General features: G+C 42.9%; 1 protein-coding gene across 1 annotated transcript in view; it reads right to left on the bottom strand.

Moving 5' to 3' along the window:
• Positions 1–5,920: 5,920 nt before the first annotated feature.
• The window catches only part of arap2 (ArfGAP with RhoGAP domain, ankyrin repeat and PH domain 2), a 50,781-nt gene continuing 32,468 nt past the window's right edge, over positions 5,921–24,233 (bottom strand). Inside the window, exons 16-33 of the mRNA XM_049745087.2 lie at positions 20,080–20,224; positions 16,866–16,968; positions 16,516–16,714; positions 15,471–15,534; positions 14,668–14,831; positions 14,390–14,602; positions 13,857–13,962; positions 13,606–13,753; positions 13,149–13,226; positions 12,510–12,584; positions 12,217–12,334; positions 11,029–11,157; positions 10,513–10,649; positions 9,556–9,638; positions 8,333–8,368; positions 8,194–8,257; positions 6,806–6,922; positions 5,921–6,573 (exon numbers count right to left, since the gene is read on the bottom strand). Coding sequence (XP_049601044.1) covers positions 6,337–6,573; positions 6,806–6,922; positions 8,194–8,257; positions 8,333–8,368; positions 9,556–9,638; positions 10,513–10,649; positions 11,029–11,157; positions 12,217–12,334; positions 12,510–12,584; positions 13,149–13,226; positions 13,606–13,753; positions 13,857–13,962; positions 14,390–14,602; positions 14,668–14,831; positions 15,471–15,534; positions 16,516–16,714; positions 16,866–16,968; positions 20,080–20,224 — 2,216 coding nt within the window. The 3' untranslated portion in view covers positions 5,921–6,336. The remainder of the gene's footprint in view (positions 6,574–6,805; positions 6,923–8,193; positions 8,258–8,332; positions 8,369–9,555; positions 9,639–10,512; positions 10,650–11,028; positions 11,158–12,216; positions 12,335–12,509; positions 12,585–13,148; positions 13,227–13,605; positions 13,754–13,856; positions 13,963–14,389; positions 14,603–14,667; positions 14,832–15,470; positions 15,535–16,515; positions 16,715–16,865; positions 16,969–20,079; positions 20,225–24,233) is intronic.

The raw sequence follows: 24,233 nt of genomic DNA on the forward strand, positions 1-24,233 counted from the left end.
TACATACTATATACAAACATATACACATACATATATAAATATATACACACACTATACTATATACTACATTAGACACACAGAGCCACACAAACACGGATATACACATAGCATTTCTCCACACGCCGATTATATGTGTAATTTGAAAAATACAGCAATGGCATGAAAGGAATGAGCCCATTTTTTGGCAGCCTTTCTCCTTCAATGCACATTGTGCTTTTCAAACGTCTTGGCTAGCTGTCAAACTTTGTTGTGTTCCGTCGACTGCTAAGTAGATGCTAACTGCAAGAACATGTGCCATGTTGGCATTAAGATCCTTGGAAGCCGTGTTGTTTGCAATACGCCACGTGTAGTTGCTTTTAAATTTGCTTTGGCAAGCCACCTGCAGCTCAGAGTGACACTTAACAGCTTGAAGTATCGTTTTTTTTTTTTTCCCCCCCTCAAACAAACTGCTCAATGTCCCCATTATTGTAGAAGCTAATATAATTGTTGATGATCTAAACATGGTATTGCACTATTTAGGCAAATGAAGAAAAACAACATATGCTTAATCATTTTGATACTCACAGTTGGTTGCCAAGGTGTTTTCCCAATCGCCAGGCCTGGTGGGAAAAACACAAGCTGGAGTGAGCAGGTGAAAACAGAAGAGGAAGTAAGCAAAAACAACAAGCCAGATTACCGATGGGAGTCTGCGTAGGAGGTTTTTTTATTTTATTATTATGATTATTGTTGAGCTCACTCTTCACCCTTGCGCTCCTTGCATCATTTTTGTCTTTAGCTGCAATATTAATGAAATATCCATCAGCCGGCTGAGACTCCCAAACACCATCTCTCATTACAATGATGCTGCGCAGGCACTAAAATGTCGGCGGTTGTTTTATTTGTCGTGCAGGTTAGATGATTTCATCGCGTGAGGCTGCGGAATCAAATCTTTATCACCTGGGGATTGCCTCCTTGAATTTCCTGCCTGCCTTTTAGATTGTTGTGTGAAAAGAGTTCTAAAAATAATTGATCATTACATTCATTCATTAATCGTACAAACCAAAAAGAAACACAAAAATTCCATCCATGACCCAAATTGCGCGGCTTCACAAACAAGGCCCAACTAAGGGTAATTAAATAGAGAAGGGGGAAAAAAAAAAAAAACGCTTTGAGAGAGGCTGGATAATTCCAAGGACGGCCGCAACGAACGGTTTGATTCCAGTCAAATGCGAGGAGGGAAAACAAAAGGTGACTTTTGATGTTTTTTTTCCCTGCGAGAACAAAAGATAGGAATTAGCGACGGAGAACAAAGACTCGGTCCTCTTTTTAAATCACCGCCGACGACTGCAACGAAAGTGACTGGAAAACAATCAAGCACTCATGCGAGGGCGCGCTCGCTATTGTCGCCATAATGCTACATGCTAGTCAGAAATGGAAAAGATCTACGATCGTGGTAGCGTGTACGTACTGGCCGAGGGATTTTTCAAGGGAGAGTTTGCCATTTTGAAACTCAGTGCAAAATTACAATGTCACTTGACTTGTTCTCGCGCTGCTAACAGCTAATCAGAGCGATCCCAAATGCTAAAGTGCCTGGGTTACTTTGGCCTAATTGTTTATGCTAGCCTTAGGGCCAGTTGCTAGCAAACATTTATATATACATATATATTTATATTATACATTTTTATTATATATATTATATATTTTATATAATATAAATATATACAGTTTTATTTTTATTATATATATTAATTTATATTATATCTATTTATATATTATTTTTCCAGGGGTGGCTTCTTAAAAGTCAGTTCAGGGCTATATGAAGAAGGCATAAAGATTTTACATTTGATCCACTGGCTTTTCACATCATTCATTCATTTTAATTAAAAGCTAAGAGTAGCCTGAGGGTCCATTAGGAAAAAAAGAGAGGGGGGAAAAAAATGGTAAAAGCACATTAAGTGGGAGTTCATTGTGTCTTTGGAGAACGGATGCTCGGTATGAGCTGTCGAGCTCTATTTTTGAAAGCGGCCTCATTGCCCTTCATTATGCATGCCATATTGAACCAAACCAACAGGTAATCAAGGCCAATCAAATATTCATTGGGACGCATTTCCCCGGAGGAACAAGGAAGACGCACGAGACGGAAAACACAAGTATCTGTGAAAGTCGGCAAAAAAAGGTGAACGCGACTGAGCTTGCTGTCTTTTCTTTTAGCGACGCCGCTATCTCCTAGCAACAGAGGCGTACCCGCTAGGAACGTTAAGCCCAACATTACATCTTAAGTTTTTCGCCATCAGAAATGGGGGGGGAAGTAAAAAGGAAAAAGGTGCGCTGTTTTGCTGCATCTCGTTTCATCTTTAACTTCCAAGTGGTAATTAGCAGCCATCGTCCATTTTTCTACAGCTTAATCTAAAAAAAAGCTTTTAAGAAAAGAAGTTGTGTTTGATGAAAAAAGTAATGAGATTTGTTAAAAAACATAATTTAATTTAGTCGTGAAAGCGCGTGAATTTTTAGCTTGAAAACTCGAAAATATGACTTTAGTCGCCGAAGTAAATTACTTTTATAGAGAGAGCGAGAGAGGAAAGCAATACACAGGTGCGCTGTTTTGGAACAACTTCTTTGTCTTTCAGGTGCTAATTAGAGGCCATTGTTGTGCTAATCACAAATCTCACTCACAAACGCGGGTCATTATCTCGACATCGTAGGGGGCTCGGGGGATTGTGGCGGGGAGGGGGCAGACCGGCTGGGGAAAAGATTTGATCACCATTACGATAGAGTTCAAAGCCATACAATGTGCAACGGGGCAGATTGGATCTTTTTCAATCAATTTGCATATAGACGGTTTTTAATATCAATTATGAGATGGGATTGCACGATTTGTTTCATGCCGGCTAATTGCGCCTCGCAGAATTGCGGGCACATGACTCCGAAAATAGCTTTGAGGCGAGAGCAAAACATAATCGAGGCCAAGCTGGAAACGGCCAAGTTCAAAAGTGGGTAGAGCGCGGGCGGGGCGGGGGGGGGGAGGGAATGGAGCAAATTTAACATGCTTGTTGTCTACCGTGAAATATCGTTTCATCCCGTCCATCCGAGCTGCGCTTTTAATAAGGGGGAGGCCGATCGAAGTGACAAGATTTACAGGCCATTAAGCGACACCGGCAGAGGTCAGCTCATTTTTCTCAAAACACGTGCCAGGTGATTCTTTGGAGGAGATAGTGCTGGATTCAAAATAGGGAGTCATTTCAATTCAAGCGGGAATTAGCTACAGGAAACAACGCCAGAACATTTCTTCAGAACTTTGGTTCAGTCAAAGTTTTGGACTCGAGATGGGTTCGACGTTCCAAACGATAAAACTGCAAACTGATCACATTTAGTGCGAGATGAACAATCTATTATAATTAAGTCAGGCAAGCAAAGTAGCTGCTGTAGCTAACATGCTAAGGCTAACCGAGCAATGCTAGCGACAATTGTTGTTGATCACATTTAGCGTGAGACAAACAATCAATTACATTTAAGTCAGGCAAGCAAAGTAGCTGCTGTAACTAAAATGCTAAGGCTAAAGCAGCTAACATGCTAAGGCTAGCCGAGAAACGCTGGCGCCAATTGTCGCCGAAGTATTGTTATCAACCTTCGCTTGACAATCACAATAACATCAGTTAAGATTGTCATCCGGGGTCGTCGGAGTTCATGTTGATGCACCGCGGCTGGAAAAATGACTTTTATGAAATAATAATAAAGCTTCGTGATTGGCGGCTGGTTGAGCCGCGTGACTTTGCGACAAGGGCACAAAACTCAAGCCGGGCAGCACGATGAATCTTTAACAAGCAAATGTTTATTTTCCTGCCTTGCAGCGTAGCAATTCTCTGCCCGGCGTTGTTGATAACCTCATTTAGGCCAAACAATCCAAAGATGAAGGTTACTGCGGAGGTAGTGGCGGCGTAGATTCACGCTAATAAATAAATAATGGACTGCAAATAAAGACTACAAATAGTTGAAGCATGCCAAATTCAAAACGGATCTATACCGGCGCCCTTGATCCTACAAATACTTTGGTAGTTCAGGGAAGTTCTTTTTCAGACAACTTTTTAACTCCAACAACATTTCTTTGACATTGTAAACTGTGAAAATGTCGAAATGTTTCTGGTTGAGCGATAAATGACAATGAATAATGTCGTTTTCACGCGATACAGACGGCAATTAAAAATTCAGTCTTTATCGTACTTAAGTAAAAGAGATCAAGCGTAATTTCTACCAGTGGTGGATGGTCAATAGAGGGCGGTAGAGAGCTGACCTAGTTCACGTTACTACATCGCTACGTATGCTCACCTGGGAGTCCTTTGCACTTTAAGTCGGCTCCCGACCCAACGGTCGGGGCTTGGATCCCCGTCCGGCCATTGCGACCGTATCATCAAGATGCAAAACTCCCAGTTGTTCCTGAAGCTGCGTCTTCAGGAAGTGAAAGAAGAGTCAGTCTGAAGTAAGGAAGGTAGAAAAGTCAAAAGCTATTTACCGTTTGCACTCGCAGCCCTGCCAAGTCATTGATTGGAAGATGGCAGGGAAAAACGTTGCCGCATCCTCGACGGACCTTCTCGTCTGGTCAGCGACCTGCAGAAAGCTTGATAATCCTTGTTGTGGATTTCAGTTCTGTTAAAGCGATGCTCTTGAAACAAAGATGGCCGAATGGAAATGTTTTGCCTCGACGAAAAAAATTGACCACAATCGTGACGATTACCGTCAGATCCAGCCCGATTGTCAGATAAAGTCCAAGCAGTTATCTGGACCAGTTTTCCGAATGCAGAATCATCGTGCGTGATGTCGAAACTCAGTCCAGACCATCTGAAACGTAAAGTGGGCTAAATCGTGCGAACGTTGAATCGGTCGGAATTTTGCGGTAGTCTCAGAAGACAGGAGGCAAATGCTATCATCAAAGATACGATTCTCAGATTTCCCTGAATGCAACCGTAGCCGATAAATCATCCGGATACGGGATTTTCGAGGTGACCTTCTCTTTGTGGCGATGCTCCCATAATTCCACTCAAAGCAAAATATGAAAATGATCTACAGACGCTTAATTGGAACGATTTTTTCCTCCTTTATTAGCTCTTCGTGGCTCGCTGCTTCCTCCGAGTGGCGGCGGCGGCCGGCGGGGGCGGGGGGGTTGGACGGCGACTGATTGAGATTTTAAAGCTCGGATCCCGGCGGAATTGCCCTGGCGCGGGGCTTTTAATTAGATAAAGCTTGGACATACACTTTACAGCCGCGTCAAGCTAAAAGGCTGCGCGTGTCGTAAATATCAGTCGAGACATTAATAGAATCGAGATTAGAGGGCGGGAAGTGTGGATTGGTGGGGGATGGGATGGCAGAGGGGCGACTTCACTATTTATAGTGACTCACATGGACGACTCCATTAATGTAAGGCCTCGCCTTACTGGAAATGCAAATCCATGTCGCGTACATTTTTGGTTGGTGGCTGATTCCCATTCTCAAGCAGAATTTTATTACTTTTGGATTTTTCATTATCGTCACTTTGACTTTAGTTTATTAAATTCCATAAGTTTTCATTCCTTTCTGTAGCAGGTTTATTAGTTTGTATTTTTTATTTTAGCTTCATTTTAGGTAGCTTTTTATTAGTTTCAGTGTTAGCTTTATTTTTTTTATACGTATGATGAATTTGTCGATTGCAAGATTGAAAAAAGGTCATTAAGTATTGCGTAATAAAGTAAACGGCAATCTCAACACACACACAATCAAGAACTGCTGCCTTGGAAAGAGTGAAAGCTAAGGTGGTGACTGCCTGCAAGCAAGTCACTCTATAAGGCACCGGGACCACCAAAAAAAAAAAAAGAAAAATCAATAATTCATGGCCATGTGACAATTGCCTACGTGTGCATTTTCGGCATGCTGTGTGCATTATTGAAGACAGAGGCACCACTTTAGTCATTCATCCATTCATTCATTCATTCCGGGAGTTTATTCGAATGCTTGGCCCTCTGAGTACAACAGGAAAAATAAAAATGAGGGCCGGAACTTATGATATTAATTGAATACTGATTCTGAATTGCCATGTAGGGGTCACATTACATTTTGGACACACGCTTTCCATATGTGCAATGATAGTTGCTAATATTTGGAGAATAGGACATTTACATAAGACTATATTTCATGTAGAGCAAAACTATGGAAAGAGTATAAAAAGTTGAATCTCGAGACAATGTCCAGGCTTGACCAAAAAAAAAATCTGTCTTGAATGAGGTCATTTGCATCCTCACCTAATCTTGGCAGTGACGTCGTATCCATTTTGATGGCAACCGTCGGAAAATGTCTTGCCTGTTCATGAAGCGCAGGGACCTCCCAAGTCCGTCACTCGGTGCTGCGGCCCGTCTTACTCAGCACCGAATTCAGCTCGCTCAGCAGATTGGGAGGCATCATAGCCTCGCCGACCCCCAGGCTGGGCCTCTTGCCAGCCATCTGAAGGCTACTTTGCCGGGAAGCGGGCGGGGCTCGAGGGTACGGCTGGCGCGGCGGGTCCATGACGGAAAGCGGCCGCGGGATCGCGGGCTTTGGACCGTCGGGTAGGGAAGTCCTCCTGTTTGTCACCTGAGCACAAAAATGGATGGATGGATGGATGGATGGATGGATGGATGGATGGATGGATGGATGGATGGATGGATGGATGGATGGATGGATGGATGGATGGATGGATGGAAAGACAATATATCTTAACGATAAATAACAAATAGATCAAAAAATAAATAAATAAAGAGATCAAATAAATAAATCAATGGATGAATACGGCTCCGTAGGCCAAATGAGCCAAGCTCCGGCTCACCTGTGTCCTTGAAGCGGAGTTTTGCTGCAGGCGCATTCTGCCGTCCGCCGCGGCTCCTCCGTTGGCGGACGCGGCCACGGCGGCCTCCTCCGGGTCCGAGCTGAGGTCAGAGCCGAACTAAGCATAGAGAGAATGATGAAAAGACCATTCGGGATCAGCGACGCGGTTCCCCGCCTCGCGCTAACCCTTTTGACACCTAAAAGCATCTTTTTTTTTTTTTGCCAGCACTGCTGGGACCTGCCCTCGGATGTACGCGCCAGCCCACACGCCGCCATCAATTGCACCTTGCTACAAAATGATGTTGCTTTGTCGCTATGGAAACTGTCACAGGAAAAAAAAATGGCTAACAGGTAAAAGTGAAGGAAAAGGGTGAAGTGCTCTTGGACGGATTTTGGAAAAATGTCCTCCTCTAATTGGCTCAGTCCAAAAGTGGGGGACAAAAGACCTAATCTTTGGAAAAACTGACAATTTATTTTACAATTGTTTGTTTCCAAAAATGACTAACTGAAGTCGTCCAGCTCAACCGTCAAATTTTATCCTCCACATAGTTTGGTGGTGGGCACAAACCTTATTACACATATTTGGGCTTATCGGTGCGGCGGTAATATTCGTCGTTCTACGCTAGAGGACAAGGAGTATATAAAAAAAAAAAAAACAGCTACTATTTGATTTTCAGTGAGTGAATTTTGGGCTTAGTGTCCTAACATTTCAGCACGATGCCAGATTTACTCATCATCACCCAAGTGAGTGCTCCTCCCCAATGCTTTCGAAACAGAAAAATTGGATTCCCCTTTCGATTAATCTCCATCTGACAACGTTGGCCTTTTTGCTTGCGAGGGCGGTGAAAGGCTTTTACCCAAGTAAGCACCTGTGATGAAAAACACTTGAGTTCCCATAAAAGGCGTCTGGCGAGGCAGAGCTGGGGAGGGAGGAGGGAGGGGGGGGGGGGGGGGGGGGGCTTACACTAATGAAATGTCCACACGCGGCCGTGAAAGCTCAAAAGCCCCATCGGCTTGGAGTTATGGAGTCGGCAACGGGAAGCGCGCCGGCTCACAGTCTAAACGAGAAACAGGATGCATCGCTCCAATAAAGGATAGTTCACTTGAAACTGGTACGATTCCGTACGTTTCAATTCGGCGCAATTGCAATTGGATTCGACATGGGGCAGCTATATATATATATATATATATTTGGTTTTTTTTAAAATATATAATATGTAATATCTATTTATATATTATATATTAAAATATATAGTAGTATATTAATAAAAATAAAATAAAAAATATATAAATATAATAAAATATATAACAATATATTAATAATAAAAATAAAATAATTGGGATTGCAAATGGTGCCTCATTTGACCATTTCTTGATGATGTTCATCACCTTCATCCTGATGATGTCGGTGACCCAGCCGAGCTGCTCGTCCTTCGCCTCGCAGCAGAAATGCCTGCAATGGACGCCCGCGTCAACCTTCAAATTGGTTGCACCCAAACACCATTTTCCAATTGTTGGGCTTACTCACCACTGCTGTTTCTTTGTGTAGACAGTAAATCCCCAGCTGTTGAAAGATGGGACAAAAAGTCATATGAAGAACAAAGAAATATTTTCATGTACCTATGTTGTCAGTAAGCAGTGGTGGCTGCAGGCCACGTCTTTATGTGTTGCCATGCACAAAGCGCCAGAGAAAAACACTTGGAAGGGAAAACAAAAGAAAGTCATGAAAGGTTCAGATATAAATATACTTGATTTATATTTCTTTTTCCATTACTTTTTTTCCCCCCTGATTGTTGTCCTTGAGTTAGGGTCAGCATGTGCACACCATGTGGTCATTATGTTATGTGCACAAATAAATAAATAACAGTAAACAACAATAAATAAAATTAAAAATAAATATGGAAAATGCCAATTTTTGTTCATTAAAAAAAAACAATGGCACATGTGCACAAATAAATAAATAAATAAATAAATAAATAAATAAATAAATAACAGTAAACAATAAATAAATAAAAATAAAATAAATAAATATGGAAAATGCCAATTTTTGTTAATTAAAAAAAACAATGGCCAATATGATGATCTGGCCAATCAATTTATCAGGAAAAAAATAGCCTTTGGGGGATAAAAAGGGTTTGTTTTGCACCATCCAAATTCAATATAATTAATGGAAAATTTGTGCTGTTGACGATAATTAAGATGTTGGCTCCAAATGAATTCTAAAATCAAACGTGCCGCTTGTTGTGTGCGTGACTCCAATTTGCCGTGTCCGAACTTAAAACACATCAGTCACACGCAGGACGCCTGATATGCCAACACGCGCGTTGGCGTCCAGCAACTAACGAGGCGGAGGAGGGAAGACTTGGCCGGCTTGAGAGCAGCCGAGGAGGGGCGAAGCGCGGAGCGGCGCAACGTTAAGTTGAGCCGGGCCTCTCTCCATCGCTCGCTTGCTCACGCAGGGAGAGCGAGTCGGGCCTAATGAGGTAGTGGAGCGCTGCCCGCCCTCGCCGCCGCACTCTCGCTTTTCTCGTCTTGCTTTCGCCACCTCCCGCAGCCCACTCGACAAGTCTATGATGACACGGCGCCGCATCACTCTTCCCCCGCTCCCATCGCCAGCCACTCCACCCCCGGGTTGCGTGATTCACACAAAAAAAGCGCTCGCCTCGCCGCTTCCGTTGCAACCGCGGGAGCAATCGTCAGCCATGATTCAACGACGGCGATGGAAAAGCGGCACGGCGGCGGCGGCCGTACCTGCTCGGGGGCTTCAGCTTCTTCTTCAGGCCCAGGTAACATTTGGCAGCCTTGAGATGGAGCTCCTTCTCAGCTTTGGTGGTCTGAAAAACACAGACAGGTTAGACTTGCTATTGTGCTGAGCTATGCAAAAGAAAAATGAAAAAAAAAAAAGGGAAAAAAAAGTTTTAAATATTTAAAAATTAGTTTTTAAAAAATTTACAAAAAAAAAATATATATATATATATTTTTAAAAAAAATACAAATCAACAGCAGAAAGTGCCAAATGACAGATAAGCAAAATGGAGCCCGGAAGAACAAGGTGAACTCCAAGGTCAAGTTCGCAGAAAACTACAAAACGGCGGCCATGACAGCAAAGCCGCATCCTCCTCCCGACCGATCCCGCTTCCACGCACAACAATTTGCCGATTATCCCCGAGGCCGAGATATCTCAACGACGCGCCGCTCGTACCGCGTTTCGCCCAATAATTAGCCGCATTCTTGTATGGGGAGGAAAGCTTGTCGGAAAAGCGCCATTTTGCCGCCATAGCACGAACGTGTGACTGCGCCTTCATCAATTATTAACGCTTCCTTACACGCCTGTACAAATCCCACGTTTCAACTGCAGATACGCGGCGGGAAGAAAAAGCCTCCGGGGAAGGCTCGCCGCCGGTCCTTCCCAATCTCCAAAGCGCTATTTTTTTCCCTCTTTGTTTTATAGGAGTTCAGCAGGAACCCAAAAAGTGAAATGACACATTCTTGTCACCAGGAGAAATCGAACCGTGAGAATTTAGGCGAGTCTGTTCCGTCCGTCCCCATTGCATTTTTCTTTTCCAAAATCAAGTTGGCCCAAAAAAACGATACGGCAGGTGGAAGTCGGCACGCTGTGTTTGAATGTGAAAATCCGCGGCGGGGCGAGTGTTTGCCGGGGGATGCGGCGGCAGATTAGGCGGGAAATGAAAAAAAAGTGTGGCTCACTTTGATATCTCTGTAGAGCAGCAGCTTGTGGGCACGCAGCACCACAAATTTGTCCTGGAACTTGTGCCCGGAGAGCAGCTTGGAGCAGCCGTCGTTGAACTTCAGATAGCCCCGCTTCGCCGGCCGCTTGGGCTCCGCTTTGCGGGAAAAAAAACGGGAAACGGAGTCAGTCGTCACACGATTGGCTGGTGAGCGGTCAAAATTTCAGCTTTTTCGATTTGACTACATTGAAATGTCGATTTGAATACGATTATTTATTTGTCCTTTTATTTATTTATTTATTTGTCCATTTATTTATTATTTTTGGAGAACATATGGCACTTCTTTATTGTATTTAATTGATTTATTTACTCCTTTTATGTTTTAAATATGTTCAAAATAAAGACTCATCATCATCATTCAGCCCTACTGGTGCAGAAAAAAAATCCTGAAAATAGATCCACCTTATTATCTAAGGTCAGAAAAACAAATGAAGTAAATAACACCAGAATAAAAACAACATTTTCATAAACATACCTTTGTCCAACGTGTCTTCTTTGGCCTTGGCAAACTTCTTCAAAACCAGAAAAGCCGAACTGGGGCAGTCCAGCTCGCTCCACTCCAACACCTGCTCGAGAATCTTCTCGCTGTGGTGCAACGGCCGCTCTGTCCCGAAAAAGAGCAAATTGTTTCCCAGGGCAAAGACGAGCCTGACCTCAGGCGGCAAATTGCTCCACTAATTCCAATTAACTGCAAAACAAAATGATGCTGTTCTTTTTTTTTTTTTTTTTTTCCTGCGGCAGGCAAATTATCTTGAGCGGATCAAGATAGGATTGTAAAAACACACTGGTGTGCAAAATAGAGCTATTATCTCCTTCTAATTGGTGAACGGGGCGTAGCACCATCGGCGTACTGCCGAGTTCTTCCTAACCGGGGGAGAGCGACAACGGGCTAACATATTCAGAGCGCCGGCTTTATCAGCTTTGGCATCTCAGCAGACAAATATTAGCTGGCTCTTATCCGGGGCACGAAGGGTGCCGGGAACTTTCAACGTTGGGAACTTTCCATTGGAATTAACGAGAATTATTGGGAAATAAGATAGAGAGGATTTTTCAATTTGGACATTATTTGCGAGAGAATGTTTTAGCTCTCTAAACTTTTATTTTATTATTTTATCATTTAATTATTTTATCCTTTTTTTTTGTTTTATTTTATTTATTTATTATTTTTTATTCTTCAATAAAAAAAATCTCCAGCGAGATGGCAATGTCTCAGCCCAGGCGCATTTTTGGGAGGGAAACATACTTTGGGTGAAGCGTGGGAGTGAGAAAGGGGGGGGGGGGGGGGGGGGGTGTTAGCGGGGGGTCCGCCAGCTCAGCAACTTCACGACCGAGCTCAACACAACAGCGGCATAATCATGCGAGAGGAAGTGGGTCAACTCCCCTCGCACGCTCCAGAAAGGAAAAGGACGGCCCATGACGAGGGAATTAATTATCATCTTGCATTACGCCGCAAGATTAATGTTCTCACCGTGAGACAAAAAAATTTGGACAGGAAGTCCGGTAACCATAGGAACAATGAATAACAAAAAAAAAATAAGACTCACTGACCAATAGTGCTACGTGGGCTCCCTCTAGTGGTATGCAAAAGAATCGCTGTATTACATGCTACTTTTGTTGAAAGAAATTATTAATGTACATACAAGCGAAGTTTACAAAATCTTACCCAGCTCGCCATTCTCGATGACTTCAAACGTGGTCCACGCGTCGCCGGCGTTAAAGGGGACGTCGCGCATGCTCAGCGCCGTCTCGGCGAGCTCCGCTGAACGCATGCTGGGCCAAACCTGGTAAGCGCACCACAGATTTTTTTTTCCAGCTTTGCTAAACTGAAATTTAAGTTCATGTGATGCAATATCCGCTTGCCAGAGGCAGAGCTGTACTGTGTTTGTTTGCAGATTTAAAAAAAAAAAAAAAAAAGACACAACCAATCGTAGCCATTTTACATCTGCGTTTACGCACCTTGATTAAACAGCAATTCTCCGGCTGTCGCTTTTCCAAGTACACCTCGAAGATCAAGTCTCCAGCTGGCGAGAACTGTAGCCAGAAATGAAATGTTTTTTTTAAAAAGTTTCATTGTTGTGAATATTCGGAGGACCCAAAAAGAAAATGATTTGATTCAAGTTTGTATCATTTCAGGCTTCAACCTAATTGGCCGATTAATTGGTTATGGGAATTTGATTCCTCCGCACGGGTCACAGAGGGCAATGCCAGAAAAAATAGCTGGATTGAAAAGAAAAAAAAAAAAAGAATAATACATCAATCAAACGTTCAGTAAATAGTTTCAGTTCTGTTGGAAGGAAAAACATGCCATTTTACGGACTGTCATTTTTTTGTCAACAGCTGGGGCCGCCGGGCATGACGTCTTTGGCAAAATAGGTTAACAGCCACAAAAGCCTCATTCCGCACGCTCCCGCCTCCTCCCGCCTCCACGGAGCCCCCCCCCCTCAATCCCACCGTGACCCGCGCCTCATTTCCCGGAAAGGCGCTCGGCCGAGAGGCTGATTTGCGAGATCCCGATGCATGCACGCAAATCAATACGCAGGCGCACACAAACAAAACCCGAGCGTGGCTGATTTCCATTTGCTGAGATTGACTTACCGTGGTGTCCTTTTTGTCATTCCAGCGGGTGATGAAACTATTCTCCCTCGCCATCTGTTGCACCTGCTCTTCATTGACCTGTTGCGAGCGCATCGGTCGGGAATCAATTCAGAGTCGCTTCGGGAGGAAACGGAGAGGAAATAGAAGAAAACACTTTTCCGAAAAAAAAAAAAAAAAAAACAATTTTCGTGATTCACGTTTGCGGCAGATGAAAAACAACAGCAAGTCGTTTATCACTACTAAGTTCTGCTGCATTCTTTCTTTCGCGTGTTCTTTAAAATGCAAATGCCAACGAGCGTCGATAAAAACAATAAAAAATCGGATCTTGACGGGCTCTCAATGTTAAATGTCATTTTTTTTTATGTTACTTAGATTTGCCTGCGATGGCTCCATTTGCGTTGTGTCAACATCTCCTGCTCAGCCTTCAGTGACATCACAAAAGTCATTTGGCACTCACACTGAAGAGCGTAACGTAGTTGTCGATGAGGTCGCGGACCACGTGGATCTCCTGCGCCGTCTGTCCCTGCGTCTGGAACAAGCAGGACGAGAAGACCGAGGCCAGTTTTTCACTTGGCATACCGTTGAGGTGGCAGCACTGCTGAATCCTGGAGGACAAGACACAAAGTCCACTTCATTTTTTAAGAGGGTGTGAAAAAGAATGCTTATCTTTTTGCAAACTGATTGTCACAGAATAAGAGGAATCGATACCTGTACAGGTGTTGCAGTAAGGCATCAAGAGTTGCCCTGTTGGTTTCAGGCAAACTTTCAATAAAAGTGGAATACTTTTTCACTCTCAGGCTCTCATCCTCCTCATCTACAAAAAAATAAATAAATAAAAAAGCAGCATATGCCAGAGGTGGGAGTAAGTCGAAAGAAAATTTCAACTCTTAGTTACTGTGGCAAAAATGTGGAAGAAAATGTGGAGAAACAGACTAACTGTTAACTCATAGGTGTCAAACCCAAGGCCCGGGGGCCAGATACGACCCGCCAAATCATTTGATGTGGCCCCCGAAGACAAATTGTGCATTGACTTCATGGGTCAATACTAAAATAATAAATTGTTTTCCCTTTGAAAAAATAGATAATTGCTAGAAATTTAAAAAAATGCTAGAAATTAAAAAAATAAAATGTAAAATAGAACAACTTTTTCAAATATTTCAAATATAAAGACTTTTTACTAGTCTCTGATTTCAAAACGAGGTCTTCATCAGTTTGCTGTGTTTGAAGTGTCCGTCACATACCCAAAGCCGCCACCCAGTAAGGGTAGAGCTCCTTGGTCAAGAGCGCGTCTTCCGCTTGGGAGAAGAAGCTCTTCAGAGTGTCGGTCACATCCTCCAGGTGGCGCTCTTTATCCCTCAGTTTGACATTCCGGGCATCCAGGGTGAACTCCTCCAAGAGTTGGGCCACTCCTTTGGGATCGCCCGCCTGCTGGTAGACGCCCTGGTGGCACAAACCTGCCGACAGATGGAAGTGTGAGGAAAAAAACAAATGAATACGAAAGCGGATCTTCTCAACTAACCGAACTGCGTGACGAAAGCGATGCAACTCTCCACCACGATGGGGACGCCGTTTTTGGTGAGCTGCTGGTCGCCTAGCGCCTTGCCGTCATTGCCGGCCGCCTGCGTGATGGCCGAAAGCCACAGTTCGAAATCCAACGTGTTGAAACCGTGGATGTAAATGGTTCTGTAAAAAGTTTGGAAAAGTCATCAAATAAAGCGATGCATTAAAATAGAGACTGCAAATGATCTCTAACGAGCTGGGCAATTAAGAAATTTGATTAAAAAAAAATTTGTGGCTTTGCTAAGTATAATTCTTGCTAAGAGAAGGACGAGAGTGCCTCTAGTGGTGGAAAAAAAGTTGTTTTTAATTTACCATGAACCAAGAAAGAAGCCAATTGCACTGAACATTGCCAACAAAATGTATCCACTGCCAAAGTTAGACAAATATTTTTCAATTATTTCTACAAAAGGCAATTCAAGTTGAAACTGTTTTGTAAACTTGTGCGGTCAGCAGGAGAAATAAATCAAGTCGAGCCGAGGCAAATACCGCAAAGCAAAACTTGTTTTGAATAATATCATTGCTATTTGTTTTTTCAGTAAACAAAATGGCAGGGGGGGGAGAAAAAAAATCGATTGAAATGGGGTCGTTTATTTTACTTTGGCCGGCGGTCAGCTCGACCCAACTAACTAGCTCCCCGTGAGGCTTCATCAAGAACATACAAAGAAACGGCAATCAACCAGACGAGCTCCGAAAATGGCCTCGGAGAAGTCCAGCGAAGCTTTTCTGCGTCAATGAAGTTTTTTTTTTTTTCCTGCAGCGTACCTTCCGCTCTCCACCATCAGCAGCACTTGGATCTTCTCCTCGCCCTCGGTGTGGGTGGTGACAGCTATAGCGGGCACCAAAAAAAAAAAAGCCAAGCAGTGAGCCAGCAAGAACTGACAAGTCGAGTCGACTCTCGCTGAACTCTTAGACAAGCCGGTCCTAAAATTGCTTCTTGAAATCTGACTTTGAGTCAGGTCATGTGACTCCTCCACCTGTGGGATTTGGACCAATGCGGATGATGCGAACTCCAGAACAAAGACGAGGATGACGAGGATGCTCCGGATTGGCTACTTGCGGTGTTTGTAGATAACACAATGTATAAAAATGTCAAAGTCATCAGAGATTTAGCACAGTTAATCACCGAGTGTCTGAAAGCGTTAAGCCGATTAGGCCGTTTTGTGCTGCGGGGGGTTATACAGATCTAATTTGCGCCCTATTAAAAGCTCCACTTAAGCTGTCTGGCAGGGGACTGTTTGCTTGTGGCAATTTTCAGGGAAAGGCAAAACAGCTTGATGATGTCGCCGTCACAATAGCTTGGGCGTCGCAAGCCACATTAGCAACCTGACCAAAAAGTGCATTTGGAATGATATTAACTCGTTCGGTGCCATTGACGGTTATAGACGTCAAAGATATTAATTGGGTTGGTAGAGAATGAGGTAAATGAGGTGGAATAGGAATGAATGGGGATATTTTTTGGGGGGCACTGGTGGAAATTTATCAAGGTGATTTAAATGTACTGGAAAATATAAGTGTATTGCAAAAATTCAAACGGGACCAACCGAAAAGGATTTTTTTGCGGTTTAAAATGTTGATGGGAATTTGGAGAAAGTTGAAGATTGTTCCCAATGGAAAATTTTTGGCATGGAAAAATTGTCAATTATTTCAAAGAGAAAAATAATAGCCTGCAAGACCTGAATATTTTGAAATTTTTCAAACTGGCATGACGTGAATCGGATTCATTATGTGGAATTATCTCAAAATGAAGGGCAGAAGAATCATAAATTAATTAAATGTAATAAATAAATAAATAACGCCAGAGCCTTACTGAGCTCCTGCAGCTGTTTGAGACGAAGCACTCCCTCATCTCCTTCCTCGTCGCCGGGGCCAAAGTGCAGGACGGATCCGGCCAGGATGAACCAGCCCGTCCTCCAGTGGTACAGGTCGTGACCCTCCTTGTAGAGGAGTCGGCCGATGACTTCGCTGTTCTCCTGCACCAGAGCTTCCGCTTTTGGTGGCACCAAGCACTGTCGGGGAAAGCAAAAACATGGAAAGAAAAACGTCACCTCGTTCATCGCAAAGCAGAGAGGTGGCACATTTGCGTAGGAGGTGATTATGCCATGAAGAAAGAGATGAATGCAAGTGAGGAAAAAAAAAAAAAAGGAGAAAGGGTCTGACCTTAGTCAGCGCCTGGATCCAATCACGTAGCGTGTCCTGCGTCTCGGCGCCGATGATGAGCGCCCGCGCCGAGCGCAGGTACACCTCCGCGGTGAACACGGGCCTGCCGGAGAAAACGCAAACATCTATCAAATGCTAATGTGCGGACATTTGCATTGGAAATACTTTACAGCGGCAAGGAGCGGTCAAAGAGGTGCGCCCCGCCCAATCTGCTGATGGAACAATGGCAAGTCCCGTGACAACCGGCCGAGTCAGTCATTTTAAATTTAGAATGCAGAGTTAACAAATTGATTACAATGCTTTGGACCAGAATATGGGCAAAAATGTTGATCGTTGTTTTCCAAAGTAAAAGAAAAAGTTCGTTTTACTCTGACAAAATCTTATATTTACTCTCGAGAGGCTGAAATTCTAAGGATTTGGAATTTTTTATTTTATGATTTATTATACTATTCATTTATTATTTATCATATAATTTTATTATTTTTTTATTTAATTAAACACGCACTCCAAATAATCATAATTTTGTCCATTAATTGATTACTTGCGGTGTTTGATTCATTTATTTATTATATTATTTTATTATTTCCATTTTATTATTTTTTCATTTTAATTAAACACGCACTCCAAATAATCATAATTTTGTCCATTAATTGATTACTTGCGGTGTTTGTTTCATTTATTTATTATATTATTTTATTATTTCCATTTGATTATTTTTTTCATTTTAATTAAACACAGACTCCAAATAATTCTCATTTTATCCATGAATTGATTCATTTTTGCTTACAACTTAGACGTGAATTTGTTTTATTCCGCTAGCCAAGAATTAGTATACGGTGGCCCCAAGTTATCACTTTGTGCACGCTCTATAAATATTGCGGCCACAATTAAGTAATATTTTCCCGTGTCATGTCTGAGGCTCCCTGGACGTTAGCAATCAGGCGCAGAAAGCATCTTTGTTGCTTCTTGGCCACCGCCGCGGCCGCCGCCGCCTCCTCTGCGAGGCGCAAAGGCCACACTCCAGTTATCCTGCCGGTTAACTGCCGAGCGAGCGGGAGCTCGTGGGAGTGCGGCGAGCAGGCCCGTTCGGTGCCTGGTGTCAGGGGAACGGGTGTTTACGTGGCCCCGGTGTGACCCGGCGCCGCCTCCGCAGCAGGTGCGCCGGCGCTCGTTAGGAAGGGGCGGGGTGGGGGCGGTCCTGAAGGCCCTGCTGTGATGGACGATAGTGATGGCGGGAACGAGAGGATGGCTAAGAATTAGAAATGATGTACTATTTGGTGGGGGCAAATTGGGTCAAATGTGAGGACTAAATTGATTGGCTTCCAGTTGGCCAATCAAATGTTAGGAAAAATTTAAAAAAAAAAATTTGAATTTCTTCATGTCACCTTTAGTTTTCTTGTGCATGTAAATTCTCCATCGGTCAACTTGAAGCTTTTGTCGCCTTCGCCACCCCGATACGGAGAGCGCCCACATTTGCTATGCCGCGCATTTGTCGCAGGCCGCCGCCGGCGCCGTGAAAGTCAGAGTGGACCGAGTGCAAAGGGGGGGAAAAAAAAAAAAAAGGTTGCTTTGCAAGGTTTTTAAGGAGTCTGAAGGTCACAATCGACTGCTTTAAAACGGCGGCTGCTTTGAGGCAAAAGGGAGGAGAAAAAAAAACTTATCAGCTGCCGACATGCTTTCTATGCATGCCGTCCGTCCCTCTGAAGTGGATTTGTATTATTCAGTTTTTTTTGTTGGGTCCGAATTTTATTTCCATGTCCTCTGCAGTGTGCAAAAAATGACCCCAACGTTGCCGTCCACCCATAGACTGCCGAGGGGACCGTGTCATCTGCGTACGTTAGTATTCATGACCCGCAATAGACCCCAAAACAAAACTTTCAAAAGCCAATTACTACTTTCCTATTGACGGGCAATTTGCAAAAGATTGAGTTTGCCTATTTGCTGTTATTTTGCAAAGGCCGAAGCTAATATAAAAATATAGCTTGGATGAACTACGTTAAAATTAGTAGTGCTTTGCCGCCATCTTGTGGCAACGATAGGTAATTATCAATCGTTTTAGATTTTAAACGATTCAGTGCAGTGCTGAATCACAATCTGTAATAATTGTTTTGATCAATTGGCATGTGGGGAAAAAAGTTTAACGCACAATAAAATGCACATTGTTTTTATTTATTTATGATTTCCTCATGTTTTTAAATGTTTTATTACATTTTGAACTGAGTTCATTTTCAATAGTTTGATGTATTATAATGTATTACTATTTAGTATTTGGTACTTTTTATTTTGGGTGGAAATTTTTTTCAAGATATGAGTCATGGAATTTTCTTTGCAAAATTTGCGTTGCAAGCGTGAGATGGTGGATAGTGAACAATTCTCCCAAGAAATAAAATAAGCACAGGTGTTTGCTTCGAACTGTTTCTTGCCAATCCCAGTTGATGTGTACTATTAACTAAGCATGAAAAAAAAAAAGCTAGCTTAATGCTAACACACAATGCAAAACACCATAGACCAGCTAACAAAACTAGCATCAATGTTGAGGTCATTTTAACCCTTTTGGCAAAGGATATTTGCAGAAGCTCAAGATCACTATTTTTTTGGTGTCTGAACTTTTTTTTAATATATTGTACTGTGAAAAATATTGGGAGAAAAAGTGTGTGTACTTGTGGAGGTTCTTTGCTTCTTTGACTGTCTGCTCCACTTGCAGGAGAACGTCTCGAAAAGTTTTCCCACAACAACTTTTTTAACTGGGGTGGTGGCGGGGGGGGGGTACGGTTTGCCAAAGTAAACAGGAAATACGGCACTCGTAAAGCCCTGATAGGTCAGCGTTAAAGTGAATCATGCGCCAGCGAGCGATATGCTAATGCAACAAGCGTCGCGTGGAGGAAAAATGACACTGAAGTCTGTGTTTACTTGGTTGGGGGGGTAATTTGTGATTTACATAGGCAGTCAATTCTGCCGCAGTCCAATAAATGAGAAGAAATGCTTCCAAGTGCCTAAGCTGAGTGTGCACTGTGGGAATTAGGCTTTTAAATTGGTGTGAATGTACGTCAGGTCTTCGAAGCGGGGTGGGCAAAGTGTGGCTCGTGGGCCATATACGGATCGCTACGGTGCTTATTCCGCTTTCAAAGTTTTAACTTATTTGAATCAATCAATAATATTTTGTAAAAGAAAGAATTTTACGTGCGATGCTTTGATTTTCTGCGTGCGCTCGTACCCTGCCACGGTCATGGTCTCGGCGTTGCTGATGGCCAGGCTGACCACGTCTTCGACGGCCACCCTTCCGGCCGCCGTCGGACTCTGCACGCTCTCGTAGTAGCTCAGGAAGCCGCCCTCCAGCGTGCACCAGCGACGCGCCGTCTCTGCAAAAACGCAAACGTCATCCGTTGCGCCAAATCGTCCAACAGCTCAAAAACGATGCTTGCTAGCATGCTAGCAAGAACTACTTTGAAGTCGTTTCATGCTAGCGGACATGCTAGCGGTTGATGCTACTGACCGGTTAATAAATCAACTTAAATGTCAAATTAAGGTTTGTAAGTTTAGGATTACTGTGCTCCACTTTTAAAATAAAAAATGACTTTTTAAACCCACGTTGAGGAAAAAAAAAAAAAAAAAAACTTTTGAATTGATGCCACACGGTTCCCGCGCCGGTCCCTATCAAAAACACATTGTCGTCTTTCACCGGCGTCTGACTGGGCAAATTACACATCCAATGAGAATCAAGTTCACACCTAATTTTGGATTTTCAAAGTCATCTGCCATCTGTTTCTTGGGCTCTTTGTTGTGCTGCAAACAAACACGCTCACATAGAGAAAAACAAACTCGGCGCGCGCCACCGGCGCCCCAAACCTCCCACTGTATTGCTCTCATGAATATGCTAATTCTTGCGCGGCGCTTGTGAAGGAGCGGATGGCGTCCCAATAAAAGTGGCTGCGACTGGCTTTTTCAAGGAAAAGGATGTGACAAGCACAAGGACGCCGTTCACCCTTGCACCGACTCTCAGAGCGTTTCCGCGTCGGAATGGGACAGACTTGAAAAGTGCCACGTGGCTACGCGCCGCAAAGGAAGGGAAGAAAAAAACAAAATGCTTCTAGGACAATAAAACACAAACAGCAGCCGCAAGAGAGTCATCATCTCCGGGCGGCGCGCGGAACAGGAGGGCCGTACTCCCAGAAGTTTTTCGCTCGAGAATAGACGATAATTCCACTTTCATGTTGAAAACGTTCCACTTTTGATTTGAAAAAATAAAACTTGATTCGCAGAATATTACAAATGACTCCGGATAAGCGAAGGAAAATGGATGGATGGCTTTAGAAAATTATTATTATTATTAGGCTAGTTATAATGAATCAGACTCAACAATTTAATTTGTCAAATCATGACTATACACGTCTTTCTTTAATATTAGCACTAATATGAAAAAATTCGTAATGTGACTTTTTTTTTTTAATACAGCGGCTAACTGCATTTCTGTGTACTGGCTAACTAAAACAAATTAAGTTTTTCTCAGGAATGTTTTCTCAAAACTATATCCAAAATTGTTTTTTTTTGTCAACCTACATAAAAAATAAAAATAATTGAAATAATAAATAATAAAATAAATAGATAAGATAGTTCTTGTAATATCAGCAATAATATCAAAATGTTTCTCAAATATTACGACTCACCTCCATTAACTTTCCCTTAAAAACTATGCAACTGTTTTCTTGAAAAAAAAAAAGTAGTTTTTCTTCAACCTCAAAAGGAAAACACGTTCCAAAATTTTAGAATGTAGTACGTATCTCAAAAAGTATGCAACATTATCATTGCAATACTAATCTCAAGAATGTGATGACCTTTGACCTCAATCGTAGTATTTACCACCAGAATATGCAAACGTACTCTGTATTTAACTCTCAAACTGCCTCAAAATTGTGTGATTTTTAAAAATCTTTTTTTTTCCTCAAACTATTTTTTATAAAGACTCTTGCTTTTAAATGTGACATTACGTCAAAATTATACAACCATTTTTCTGTCTTTTCCCATTTATGTGGAAATGGGACAGATTTTATTTTATTATTGTAAAAGTGGGGCTGGCTACTCGCTGCAGGCTTTTAAGAAAAAAAAAAAAAAAAGAAAAAGAAAGTTCGCTCTGAGACTAAAACGCCAATAGCCGCCGCTAACGAGTCATCATCTCAGAGCGGGCAGGCGTGCGATATTTCAAATGACCGTGCGCTTCGCTGCAAACATGTCCCCAGATTGTAGCGCTTTTAGCGAAAATGTCACGTCCATTTTTTTTCTGCTCTCTAAGTGCTGGTCGCGTGCTCATTTTGCCTCGGCTCCCTCCGTCCCCGTTCTAATAACCAAATTTGTAATAATCACCGCTCTCCCGCCGTCGTCATCTTAAGAGGCGCGCTTGATTTCCCAACAGCTCTGCCTGGTCTTATTAAGGGCTTTAAATTATGTATGAATGGGCAAGTGGAGGGTTGGTAAATGTGCCCACCAAATTTGCAAGGTACACACGTAACGGGCAAGGCCAAATGTGAACATTTTCAGCCCTGATTATCTCTAAAAGATTATCCGGAGGGCTGATTTTTTCCTTCTCAGGAAACAGTCAAGGGCTGACGCTCGGAAATGTTAATGGCGTGCACGCAACATGATAATCGGGCAGAAGGTGAGCGTTGTTTGGATCAAAGTCAACAGATGCCTTCTTATTGGATGCCAGTAAAGTTGAACCTCAGACTTTGAACGGCTCCAGGTTCGAACAAATCGGAGTTTGAACCAAAAAGCCCAGAAACTGAAGGAAACATGGGACTCCGAACAGCTTTCCGAGCCGGGTTGAGGCTAGCCGACGGCGTCTCCGCGTCCCCAACCGTTCCCAAGACTAGTTCATGCAGTATTCTTATTTTAGTATTCTTATTTATTTATTTTATTCTGCTTACTTGAAAAGATATCATGTATCAATACAGCCATAACTCATGATAAGTGACTAATTATTATGCTAAAAGTGTCCGTTGTTGCTATGTTAATTTTCTGGGACAAATTACGGTCAAAGTCAGAGGTTCAACTGTACAATAATTTTCCAGCGGTGTTAACACAATAAAAATGGTAAGAAGAATTTAAAGGCTAATGTTTAGCCAAACTTCTTCCATTTCTTCTTCTGGTCATCCAAATTGCCCTGTGGCGCCACGTTGCACCCACAGATCAGTTGTGGTACTACACCAGATATTCATTGTTCTTGTATATTTGTTGCAGTTTGTGGGTTGATCGTTTGGCAATTTTTGTTTTCTCTTCATGAGTGGGGTCGCTCACATTTAAAATTAAAATAAATAAAAAAATCAACAAAGATGTCAAAACTTCCAATGTTGACGATATAAGCCTTCCTTTGGCACCATTTTTTTTGTTGCTTTCTATGGTGGGATGCCAGTGGCTTTACACAGCAGCACAATAATGGGAACAATAGCACCTGATTTGCAATCAAGCAGCTGTTCCGCCTTCCAGACGGCAAAGACCCCCATGGCCGATCAACTCTCCGCGGGGGTCCCCCGACTAACCCACCAGAGATGAAATCTGCGTTTCGCTCGCCTCCGAAATGGGCCAATTAGCCGGCGAGAGAAACCGAGAAGCTCCTGTTGGAATTTTGACGACGAGGAACGTCTATTCAGGCTAATCTCTCACTTTGAGACGTTCAATAAATGCTTAAGTGTGCAAAATGAGCTAGCTGATGAGACTAATCGACACAATCAATATGGCCGTTATACCCGGCCATCGTTCATCAACATTTAAGAAGAAATCACATCGAGTTTGCCAAACAAACCCAACTGGAATGAACCGGTCGTGTCGGCGCTCATTAGCAAAAGAGACGACAACAAAGCCACAGACTAACGCCTATAGAAAGAACTAACAATGTTGCGGGGAGGAGCGAAGCCACCGGCGGCCATCTTGAGATGCCAATCTCGAGGCCTGCCTAACTTGAATAGATTGATTTCCTTATTTTCAGTTCCTATGGCAAAAAATCCACCGTTTGCGCCAATAACTCTGGAAAACTATAGACGTCCATTTTAACTGGACTGGCACTGAATGAGTTAAAAAATAATAATGCCAGGTCCGTTCTACATACTATGCCCGTGGTCATGACCCCGCCCCCCCGCCCGAGGCCCCGCCCATCCTGCTGCCAATCATCTGCCTATCTATCCACTGAAGACATTGCCCGTGACAGCTTGTCACAGAGCTTGAAATGAAAGTTGAAACGATGAAAGTGTTGCGAGTCCGAGACAAATTACAGCCTACGGACAGAGGAGGGAAAAAAAAAAAAAATACACTATTACCTTGGTACCTTGAATGAATTCAAACGTCATGAATCTATTCCAGCACTCCAAATAACTTTAAATT

This window comes from Syngnathus scovelli, chromosome 1 (genome assembly GCF_024217435.2).
Source record: "Syngnathus scovelli strain Florida chromosome 1, RoL_Ssco_1.2, whole genome shotgun sequence".
NCBI lineage: Eukaryota > Metazoa > Chordata > Actinopteri > Syngnathiformes > Syngnathidae > Syngnathus > Syngnathus scovelli.